Source organism: Parasteatoda tepidariorum, chromosome 8 (assembly GCF_982258835.1).
Source record: "Parasteatoda tepidariorum strain Cologne lab strain chromosome 8, Ptep-v5.0, whole genome shotgun sequence".
Taxonomy (NCBI): Eukaryota; Metazoa; Arthropoda; class Arachnida; order Araneae; family Theridiidae; genus Parasteatoda; species Parasteatoda tepidariorum.
In genome coordinates this window covers 71,106,255-71,119,200 of record NC_141762.1, presented here as the reverse complement: position 1 = coordinate 71,119,200, position 12,946 = coordinate 71,106,255, and the positions used below count along the sequence as shown (strand labels likewise).

The following is a 12,946-nucleotide window of genomic DNA, read 5'->3' as shown; positions in this document are numbered from 1 at the left end:
GATATATGCCTCCATTTTTCTTAATAGTTAAAGTTAAAACTGAACTTTTTAAAATAAAGTATTTATCGTGTCATTTTTACCAACTAGCAAAACATTTTTATAAGTTTAAAATGGTATTTTTTTAATATAATAACCAAGAAAGTTTTTTTTGAACTATGTTTATGAACGGAAATAATGTGTTAATTTCGTAAAGTTTGAAGACTAATAACCAGAAAAAGTCTAACTTATTTTTACAAAGAGAAATATGCAAAGTTATCATATCTTTGCTTGCTATCTCCGAGATCTGTAGACACAGTGACGTCATGAGGAGGGAAATCGTAGCTTCAGCTCTAAGAGCGGAGTGAACTAGCCCTTGTATTCTCTTTAGCCCTGGAACTAACTCGCATTCGCATTACACGGGGAGGAAAAGTACCGAAAGGCACCCACGTTAGCCCAACGGCAAAGAAATTCTAGCCCATGATCCGTCTACCACTGAGGATATTTTTACATCAGCACTGTGGTCTGTGAAAACCGGGAGCAGAATTTGTATCCACCAGCCACTGCAAATGTTTGAACCAAGGTCAACTCATCGGGAGACGAACGCTCTATCACCTGAGCAACCGAGATTTTCCTTCAGGTGTTTTAATTAATTTTATAACAGTCGTTAATCAGCCGACCTAATTTTGAGTTTACGACTACCAATGCTCAACTCGGGAGCCTTGTAACTCCGCAATTTTGAACCCAATCCAGAAGACAAAGGAGCATCTGAAGTATTTAGAGAAATTTGCTATAGTGGAGGACCTTTTTATGGAACTATACCGCACTTGCGTTACATGGAGAGGAAATCCGCGAAAACCTTCCACGGTTTGCCCGATGGCTAAGAGATTCTAATTCGTGATCTGTCTACCACTGAGGATATTTTACGCCAGCACTGTTGTCGGCATGAGCCGGATGCGGAATTGGTATCCACCAGCCATCGCTGGGAATCGAACCCGTTTACCTCATTGGGAAGCTAGCTCTCCATCTTCTGTGTCACCAAGGTTCTCTTTCGGGTATTGAAGTTTCCAGAAACAGAAAAGTATGATCAAAATACTTTTTTTTTTCAAAAGAGCGATCGACGGTGTCTTTTTTTCTTCATTCTTTCTTTTAAGTATTTAGACGGGAAAAAATATTTTCCTCACAAGTGACAAGAGGATTTCCGCATTAGTGACAAGAGGCAATTTCAATCGTATTTATGAATTATATAGGATTTGTATCTATGACTTTTTAAAGTTTTTATTTTAATTAATTCAATTTTAAAGGTCAAAACCAAGCACTTGAGCGATTTAGTTCTAATATTTTTCGAGGAATAAAACTTTTAAAACTCACCACTTTTTTAAAAGGTGAGTTTATTTTTTATTAATGGTGTTAATTCCATCTCCTAAATCTCCCCTTTCCATCATTTTAAGAGCCAATAATCTAAATCCGTCGAAAAATGGAGAAGCGTTCCAAGAAAGTGTGCTTTTGTAACTTTCATTCGTAGTTTTAAATATCCACTGCAATAATTAATTAGAATATATTACGTTGACTTCTCAATATTCTAATTATTTGATAGTACTTGATCACATAAAAATGGGTATAGAATTCATATGAATACGTGAATAATTAATATTGTACTAATTAATCAAATTAATGTTAATAGAACTAAAACGGTTGCAGAATTTTCCTCTTTTTGCTAGGAATCTAATAAAAACAGATCTAACGTTATCCTTCTTTAATTATGTTTTTTATAATATTAAAATGAAAGTTTTGCTTTTCTTCTCGTAATATTAATAACTCATAGCATTACAGCTATTTTTTTTCAATAATGCAACTAGCAATTCCTATATCTTGCTGTGATTTTTATAACAATACAACCAAAGCTTTCTTTATTTCGGCGTGATCTTTTAAGCAATACAACTAAAGTTCTCTTTATTGTGCTACTAATAACAATGCAACTAATGTTTTTCTTTTTGCTGCCATTTTCGTAACAGACTGTTATGTATTTTTTTTATTCGTAACGATTCTTAAGATATTACAATTAAAGTTTTCTTTTTTTGCTACTAATAACAATGCAACTAATGTTTGTCTTTTTTGTTGTCATTTTTATAACAATACTGTTATTTTCCCATTTCTTGTTCTTTTTTCAAGTACTTTTTTTCTTGTGATAATTCAATAAATGCTTTTTTTGTGGTGTTACTAGTAACAATGCAACTAATGTTTTTCTTTTTTTTTTCATAACAAGACAGTTATGGATTTCCTTTTCTTGTAATGATTCTTTAAGTAATACAATTAAAGGTTTCTTTTTTTTGTACTACTAACAAAAATGCAACTAATGTTTTTCCTTTTTGCTGACATTTTTATAACAATACTATTTTTCCCCTTGCTTTTTGTGGTTCTTACAACTATTTTTTTCCCCTTTCTTGTGGTAATTCTTAGAACTATACTACTAAAGCTTTCATTTTCCTGCTGTTCTAACTACTTATAACAGTACAACTAATATTTTTAGCTTTTGCTATCATTTTTATAACAATACTTCTATGATACAGTGATATGGTATAATACAATTAAAGCTTTATTTTTCATATTGCGCTACCAATAACAATGCAATTAATGTATTTTTCTTTTTTCTGTCATTTTTATAACAATATTACTATTATTTTTTCTTTCTTGTTGTGATTTTAATAACAATACAATTACTTATTTATTTTTTCTAGTGATTCTTATAACAATGCAACTATTTTTCACATTTTCTTTGTTGTGTTACTAATAACGATGCAACTAATGTTTTTTTTTTTTTGCTTTTTTCCTGTCATTTTTATAGCCTATCGCTATTGTTTTCTCTTTTCTTGTTGTGATTCGATCTTGAAAATGAAACTGCCTTAATTATCATCAAAGAACTTTTTCAAATGGAATTCATGCAAATAATAATAATAAAACAAAAAAAAACATGAAGTGTCGCGTAAAATATTTGTTGAACTTATTCTTTAAAACTATTTATACCTTTAAAAAAACTACTAAAATACTTTAGAAAAATTTAAGGAAATAGAGTAAAAATCTCCATCTTGAATTTGCAGTCTAACACTAAACATTGTGAGAAAAATAGACATTTCAATAAAAAAAAGAGACTGTTCTTTTAATAAAACCAACCGGTTATGTTTTAATATTTCGACTCGAAGGAACACTCGAGGAAAAAATTCATTTACAGTATTAAAAACAAAAAATTTCGACTAAAAATACAACATTCCTATTTGAAGTAACCTAATTTCATTTATGACTTTGTATCTTTAGGGTAGGTTTTACTTTAGGGTAGGTTTTACTTTTTGATCTGTTAATCTGGGAATACACTCTCTACTTGCATATCAATGAAGTTAGTATTTGATCCTTCGTACACGTGTTTAACTGTTTTTGATTTCTTTCCATTTTTTCCGAATCACTGAACTAAAAAGAGAACAGAGAGCTCATTTTCAATTCCCATTGCAATTTTTATACATTTTTTTTTTTTTTTTGCTAAACAAAAAGTTTCTGAAAGTTTTAACAAGATATTTTAAATAATTCGGCTAAGTTATGCTTCGCTACTGGGAAAACAAACAAATACTTTTCCCGATTATCTAAAAAATAGAACAGCATAATCTTATTATATCAATTTATTATATTTAATTACGTTTTAAGAAGAATGTTTTAAATTTAATTTACCTAATATAACAGCCGCCGAACCTGTTTTTTTATAAATATTGAAAAAAAATTATGAAAAATCATAGTTAATAATAAGTCATAGTAATAACTATTTAGAAAAAAAATCAATAATAATTTATGTGATTAAATCTGGTCTTGATAAAACCAAACCACCTACGGTTTTTCAAAAAATAATCCAGATAACTAAAGGGCCTTGTTTTTCCAAATTTTTTAGATATCTTTATTCCTAAATAAGCATTGCACGTAATTTATTTATTTTTTAATAAGATTACAGTAAGAGAAACAAATTAAGCATAAATGTTAAACATTAGATAACTTTCTAATACTCATTAGACTATTCAACAATAGTTCTTTTTTTGTTCTACTTATTAGATAAAGCATTATTCATTATTATTTCAGGAGATATTACCTACAAATGAAAAAATTTTCGAAGTACCTAAGACTAATTATAATGTAATTTCACGTTATATTAGTATTTTAACTATTATTTATAAATACTGTTTTATAAAAAAGTATATTCTTAATAAATTTTATTTAAGTTTATAAGCTTATGATAATTACTTATAAAAAGATAATTATACTCTTCGATCTATATACCTGCTGATACACTGATATTTTAAATAACGGATATGTATTTAAGACAAAGGTATAACTTGGCGATTGCGGTTTTATCAGCCCACAACATTATTCGTTTAACGCAAAATTAACAACAAATTAAGATATTTTCAGCTTTGAAGACAAACGGACAATACGTTCAGAATAGCTAATGGCGTACGATGACATTTTTAGTCATGGGTTACTACGTAATTCTTCATCCTCATTACATGCCCTATCCCTCCCAGAGCCAATGAGCTTGTCTCAGTATTTCCGGGATACCTTGCTTTATATTATATTGATTTATATCACGATAGACAGAATTTTTTTTCAGGAAAATAAGAATAAATAACAATGAGGCACTTGGGGTACTATTTTTTCTCTTAAAGGATCGATTATTATAAATTGGCCATAAGTACTAATCGATTAGAGAAAAAGCTTTAATTTAATTCCATTGCTAAAATATAAGAGCTAAATTGCATTGAGGAACTTTCGAACTTGCTATAGTGAGTTGCAATGATTCTTGGAAGCTTTCACTTTTTAATGATGTGCCTCAGGTTCGAATCCAAGTGGTAGCTGGTTGATACGAATTCTGCTCCCAGATCACATCGACCACAGTGCTGACGTAAAATATCCCCAGTCATAAGTTAGGTTAGGATCTCCTTCCCAAGGATCATAGATTAGAATCCCTTTGCCATTCGGCAAACCGTGGGAAGTTCTCGTGCTTTTTCTCTCCATGTAATGCAAATGTAGTTTGGTTCTATTTAAAAGTCCACTGAGAAGGCCAGTTTTCCCTAAAGCTTGATCCAGGAGTTCCCTTGTTTTCTAGGTTGGGCTCAAAACTGCAAGTCTACCTAGTTGAAAATTGGTTGTCATAAAAGCAGAATTGGATCTAAAGTTCAATGCCGGTTGTAAAATTATGCCAAAAAACCTGCTATAGCGATTATAAGATAAGTAAACAGGCTTATTCGTGTTCGTTAAGAGTAGTTTTAAAGAATGGTTTAAAACTTTTTGTAATGAACAGTACTTCAATCATGGTATAAAGCTGTCTTCTCTCTCTAATGCTCTCTCTCACAATTTTTTTTCCTTCAGAAACTCCACGCTGAACCTTGTTTAAAGCACAAGGAGGGTAAAGAGCGAGAAATTTTCGAACTTCTTTTCTTAATGGTTTGCCTTCAAAACAAAGATTAATTATTAATTGCAAACTGCATAAATAAAGTTTGTTATTAATTTCAGAGCGTATGTGCCACTTAAAAATTCCTTTAGTTGAAAGTATATTTTGTGTGATAAAGTTCAAAATGTTTTGTTTTCTTTAAATGCGTCAATTAAAATTAAACTGAGTTCTAAATTATAATTAAGATATTGATACATAGCACGAAACACAAAATGGAAATACACCAAGTAAGTAAAGATATCCCAAACTTGGAACAAAATGAAATCAGTACTAAAATTCCAACGAAGTTCCACGACGTTTCAGAATTTTAATACAAATTTGTAATTTTCAAATATTTATTAATATTTGTTCGTGTCATGACTGCCCAAACTACTATCGCATTCAAAATATGTTGATTACTCCATTTTAGGTATTTTGATTCCGCAAGGAACAACAAGACGGGGAGCCAGATGCAGCACTTCAAAAGCATTTTTACAACCAGCTAAAAAGAGAAAGAACCTGGATATAGTTACTTATGCGTACGCAACCAAGGTAAGATTTGAATTCACAATATTGAATTAGGCTGAACAATTCTAGATTTCTTTTTTAATAAATACACTGAAATTAAGAAAGTAACTATGTCATGATACTCAAACAAATTGCATAAAATTTCGGATGAAATTACGTTAATTCAGTATTTTTTACCGTAAAATCTATTTTTACCGGAACATGTTACTGAACCCAAAAATCGCATATACCGTAATTTTTATAGTATTAATTACCGTAAAATCACTGAATCACTCTAATTAAATAAATACAACTGTTAAAATTATGATATAATATTTTACGGTAGAAATAGTTTTTATGGAAGATGCACCCAAAGTGCCGTTGCTTTGTACCGCACTTTGTTCCGGAATTTTTAACAGTGTTGGTAATTATATACCTGTCAAACTTAGATAATATTTTTCATTATGCCTAATTTTTTATTTTCTTCAATAATTTATGCATTATTTTGACGTTAGACTTATAATCTGAAATATGTAGAATTATAAGGAATATACTATATTGTCAAATCTCATTTTAATTTTGTCTTTCCATAGTAAAGTAAGTCACAAAAACTATACTTCGAAATTTGAGTGCAATAAACTTTTGTAATTATTTTTTTTTCAAAAATATTATTAAATGTTTTTTTTAAATAAACGATACAGAAATATTTCAGTTTTAATGAACCAAAAGTCAAGTGCTCTGCACGTTAAAACTAAGTCAAACTTGCCAGGGTTTATTGTTTTTTAAATGTTGAACATTTGCAAGTAGAATCTGACCAACAGACCAAAACCCATCATTGTACTGATGCACATTTTATGACCTTTAAAAAATTTAAGGTGTTTTTGAGTTTATTAGAAGTTGTTTTGAGATGTCAATATTGATTTAAAGTTTATTCAGATTAAAGTAAGGTTGATTAAGGTAAGGTTTACTTATTTATTAGGTTGAAGTATTAAGAATGACTTCAAAAACAACCTTAAAAGAACAGCCTCTCAAGGTGCATAATCAAGGTGTATGAAGTTGTTTTATTCACATTTGAGGTTGTTGGAAATCTACTTCATAGCCACAAGCTAAGAGAGGTTATTTCTGAGGTGTACAGGCTATTTTTTCTACACTAGTATTTTTGAGGTGTGAATAATTTCACCCAATCTCAACTAAAAGTATTGCTGAGTTGCATTTGAGGATGAGTTTATGAGGTTAAAATTGACGTTTATTAATGAGGTTATTTTTGGTGCAAAACATAACTTCATATTCTACCTCAGGTGTAGTTTTTACATTTGTAAACCTCAAAACAACTTGAAAAAGACCTTACTTTTTTGTAAAATGATACCATACATTTGCGCATTCCGTACTATTCAACGATACCGTAAATTTGAGCATACCGTACTACCAGATGATGGCGTACATTTGTACATACATACCATACTATCCAATGATATCATAGATTTTGCTATGTTTGAAAACGTAACCCATTGTGGGCTCCTATGATATAATGTAATTCATCCTATTTTAAAATACGTTTGAGCTATGGAATTTTATGGTAACACATATTCCTCTCTACTTTTTTTTTTTTTTTTTTTTTCAAACAAACAAATATAACTTTATTGAGAACAAAAACACATAAATACAAAGAATATATATTCGTCGTCAAGAGGAAAATCCTGTCCAGGCGACAAAGAAAAGTAATACAATAAATTTAAAATAGAAATTTAAAAAAAAAAAAAAAAAAAAAAAAAAAAATACAATCATAAATTATTTTGCTCATCATAAGACGTCATATATTGTTGAACACTGTAATAATAGAAAACAAAAAAAAAAATGCATGAAACTATATATATAAAAAAATAAATAAATAAATAAAAAAAAAATAACAAAGGTAACATAAGAAATTCGTTTGGATTGGCACAAGACTGGTATAAAAAATCAAATGCTTCCTTTAAAGTGAAAAATAGAGATCTAAATCGTCAATGTTCATCACAAATTGAAATAAAGCACGCTTAAAAGAAGAATATATTTTGATGTTTTGCAACTGAAATGGTAATTTATTATATAATTTAGGTGCTAAGTAAAAAAACTGTTTTCGTGAAATTTCTTTTGTAAAGAAGGGAATCTCATACATTTCAGTTGGTCTCCTTTCAGACACATTAGTTTTTAATTTGCATATTAATTTATTGTTGTGTAAATAGAGTAAAATACGAAAAAATACATTATGGCGAAATGGTAATAGGTTAATTCTTGTATATATATTGGTAGTAGTTACACTTGAATTATTTATATTTAGAGAATTAATAATCTTGAAGCATTTATTCTGAACTGAGATTAAGGGAAGTAAATTAGTTTTATATTCACCGCCATATATTATCGCACCATAATTAATTAAAGAATAAAACCAGGAGTAATAGAGTGCTTTCACAAAATTAAAATGAATTTTATTCTTAAGGTGATAAAATTTAACTAAAACGAAACGCAATTTTTTAACTAAATTGTTAATATGTGTTTTCCATTTTAAATTAGAATCGATATATAGTCCTAAATATTTGATATTGTTTACAGATTGTAGAATATAGCATTGACAATTTTCATTAGTACTTTTGCAGGAGAGAGAGTGAAATTTTAAATTTAAGTTAAATTCTGATTTTCTTAAACTGAAATAAATATATTTAGTTTTATTTAGATTTAAATTTAAGTCATTTATTGTAAACCATTTTGAAATTATGCGTAAATCAGATTGAATTTGAAAAATTAGTTGATTTAAATCAGTGCAAGAATACAAAATTACGGAATCATCAGCATACGTTATTATCTTACCAAAAAGTTTGAGTTGACAAAAGTCATTGATGAATATAATAAACAATAAGGGTCCTAGAATAGATCCTTGAGGAACACCACGGTTTGAAAAAATATAATTACTAAAATTACTTCGGATTTTAACTCTATGTTCTCTGTTTGAAAGATATGAAACAAACCAATTTAACATAATTCCTCTGAAACCAGCAAATTCTAATTTTTTAATTAAAAGATTGTGATTGACATTATCGAAAGCTTTTGATATATCAAGAAATATAGCTACTGTTGTCTTATTTTCGGCAATACTATTATGAATAAATTTTGAAAATTCCAAAAGAGCTTTTTCTGTACTTTTGCCTTAATAAATCCATGTTGATTAACAGAGAAAAAATTTGTATGTTTTAAATAATTGTACATTTTATCAGCTAGAGCTTTTTCAATGATTTTGGAAAAAACAGGTAATATTGAAATTGGTCTATAGTTTGATAGGCAGTTTTTATCGCCGGTTTTAAAAATAGGAGTTATGGTTGCTCTTTTTAAAGAAGTTGGAAATATGGATGACTTGATTGAGGTATTGATGAAATTAGTTATAAAATTTATATTATTGAGAGCAAATAGTTTAATTAATTTTACATTAATACCGTCATAGTCAAAGGAGTTTTTATTAGAAAGAGAATTTATTAAGTGAAGTACTTCACAATCATTCAATTCTAGGAAAACAAACGAGGTTAAACTTGGTGAAATATATATTTGCAAACTGTTTAAATTTGGGTTTGAGGTATTGTAGGCATTTGCAAATGATTTATTGAATTGATCAGAAGATTCATAGTCGTTTAAAATATCAGGTAAAGTAAGTGATTTGCTCTGATTACCAATAATACCATTTACAAGATCCCATTTTTGTTTATTTGAATCACAATTTAAAAATTTGAATTTGAAATATTCTGATTTTGCTGTTTTAATTAAGTTCTTAAGCTCAGAAACTATAGTGTTATATGCTGTTTTGTAAATAATATCCCATGGATATTTTCTAGTTTTTTTGAATAGTTTTTCCTTTCTTCGAATTAAAATCAAGATATTATTAGTCATCCAGTTATTTTTGGCTTTTTTGTTTGATTTATGCTTATATTTAAAATTATTTTTTAAATTATTGAGTTTGAAAACAAAACTTCGATATTGTTGATCAAGAGAGTCTTGAGGATTGTAATTAAATTTGTAATTTGACAGATAATTATTGAGCTTATTATAGTTGATTGAAATTTTATTTTCAGCTTCCTTAATTTTATTTACCTCATCGTAATGAACACTGCAAAAGGTTGGATAGTGATCGCTTATGTCATTTATGAATATTCCGGATTTGATTGAAAATTTATTTGTTTTTACGAAGACATGATCAATGCAAGTTGATGAGGAATTTACTCTAGTTGGTTTGTCTATGTAATTTTGAAATCCAAATTGGCATAATAAATTAATATATTCATGAGTAATAAAATCATCACTTAGAATATCAATATTTATATCACCCATCAGTATTATATTAGGATATTTAAGCTTAGAGATTATTACTTTAAGTTCAGTATTAAAAAAATCAACAGTAAAATCATGAGATCTATATAAAGATAGAAATAATAAATCTAAAGATTTGCAATAAAGTAATATAGATTCTGCGGAAACAAAATGTATAGCTAACTCTGAAATATCAAGACATTTTTTAATAAAAACACAAACACCTCCAGAGCGATTATTATTTCTGCAATTAAAGAATGAATTATAACCATCTATTGAGTAAAAATTAGTTTCATTTTGGTAAATCCAAATTTCCGACATAATTATGACACTTATATTTTCAATCATGCTAGAAATATGTGAAATAAAATTATCAAAGTTGGCTCTTAAACTTCTAATATTTATATGTAAAATATTAATGTTTAACTTACAGGTTGAGGTAATAAAAAACTTTAAATCGTCCAAATTTTCAATTTTTAGGCAGTCCGGCACAGATAAAAATGTTTCTTCAGTTGGATGGAGTATTAAGGTCTTGAGATGATTTCACACGTATTATTTTGGACGATTCATCTTTTCTCAGGAATATTTTACCATCACGAACCCAACAAAACTTGAATCCCTTTTCAGATTTAGCCTTACGTGAAAGATAAAATAGATGCTTCAGTTCGGGAGTCAAATGTTCATTGAAGTAAACAGGCATTTCAGTGAATCTGGAGTTGACTTCGCAGGTTGAAAGTTTACGATTTCTCAGTTTCTTTAAGAGCTCATCACGTACAGATTTGGATTTAACTTGAACGATGATGGGTTTAGGTTTATCTTTATTAAAGCTGGGGACTCTGTGAGCGGTGATCAGATTTTCGGATATATTAGTATTCGCAATATTATCAATCTGGGATATTACTTGTTGTATGTCTTCATTTTCACATTCGGGTAAGTTACTTATTTCAAAGTTGGATCTTCGGGAATATTGCTTGAGTTCAATAACTGCTTCTTTTAGTTCATTCAGTTCCTTCTTTATTTCTGCGCTTTCTCTAGTTAGCTGATCATTTTTTGCTTGTAAAGTTTTGTTTACGTTCTGTAGCTCTGTGATAGAATTTTTCAACTCTTGAATTACTTCACTGTTGAATTCAATTGAACGGGTTAAGTCATTGAATTTGTTAGTTATTAACTCTTTTAGGTCTTTATTTTGCTGTAAGATATCCTCGAGAATGTCTGGGCTAGTTGCACTTTTTATTTTCGTTGGATTTTCCTGTGATTTTGAACATTGTGCGCACTTGAAGATGATCTTTCAATTGTATGTTGAAAAAAATAACTATATACTTTTCCTCTGTTTGAAGATGTAATTATCCCAAACATGTACTGGGGATAGTTATCACGTATTCAGCTCTGAGTCATGACAGCGCAGTAAGTAAGGTACAGAGTTTTCATTATGAAGGGCTGGGGTTCTATCCCGGGTGGTGACATGAAACTCTACCAGCATTTCATGGATTGTTGCTAATTTTGATTGTTAATATGGAAGTAAAGGAGGCAGGTTTGCAAAAGTCAAGACATTGCTTTAATTATGCTATTAACCTTAGAATTGGAGTTGTAACTCCTTTTTCTAAAAAACTATCTGATGTAGGGGCGCTTTAATTTCCTTTTAAATATTCATCTCCACTTCATAATTTCCTATTTAAATGAAAATTTCCATGAAAGCACGTGTTTGCTTGGCTATAGTATGAATCCCAATAATGATTTTTGTCTACGATTCACAAAGAACAAAAATTATTTTAAAAATGTCAAAATTTACTATATAAAAGTTTAAACCGTTTAAAATTTTAGAACTGTTTAAATTAACTATATATGAAGTCAACTTATTTTTTATCAACTATTTTTGTATCATCTTTATATGTGAACTTAATCAACTATGTTTGAATGACACTTTAAAACATTGTTTATTATTTATGCAATATAAACGGAGAATAGTCTGTCTAAAAACACTAAGTAAAATTGGTTCATGTAACAATACAATAAATATTATTTTTTTAAAAAAGTATAGATGCAATTCTTTAACATTTATTGCCAATTCGTACATTTTTATACAAAACCGTTTCTTTTCTTTTTGTTTTAGATTCATTTTGATCATCATAAGAAAGCAAAAGCAATCGAATTCGATCGACTTAAAATGACATACATTGTTAAAGCACGTAAAGAAATCATTGTTTCGGCAGGATCCATCAACAGTCCTCAGCTGCTTATGCTTTCCGGAATCGGCCCAAAACATCACCTTCAAGAAATGGGAGTAAGTTATAGTTTTATACATATTTAAAATAATTGTGCCCATCCATTCCAGTATAAATTTCTGGAATCAGTCGAATAACCGAAGTTACTATCATTTAAAAGATGGAAACTTCACATTAGTATGAGTTTAAAAACTTTTTTATGAAACATGGGAAAAAAAATTATAAATTTTTTTATAAAGCATTAATTACCGGGATGAAATTTTTTTTTATAAGGCACGTACTATACTTATGCATTATCGGCTTCAAAATATGCAGATGGAAATAGAAATTGGTTTCAAGCACTCGAAATGGACGCTCATCCTCAAGACTTGCTAGATGTATGCATTCAGGTCTGAATATGTCTGCACTGTTCATCTGCATATAGCTGTTTTTTTTAATCAAGTGATAT

The 12,946-nt window shown here is 29.0% G+C and overlaps 1 protein-coding gene across 1 annotated transcript in view; it reads left to right on the top strand.

Moving 5' to 3' along the window:
- Positions 1-12,946, top strand: part of LOC107449348 (glucose dehydrogenase [FAD, quinone]) — a 129,096-nt gene that overhangs the window by 101,018 nt on the left and 15,132 nt on the right. The window contains exons 5-6 of the mRNA XM_016064849.5: positions 5,871-5,992; positions 12,387-12,557. Coding sequence (XP_015920335.1) covers positions 5,871-5,992; positions 12,387-12,557 — 293 coding nt within the window. The remainder of the gene's footprint in view (positions 1-5,870; positions 5,993-12,386; positions 12,558-12,946) is intronic.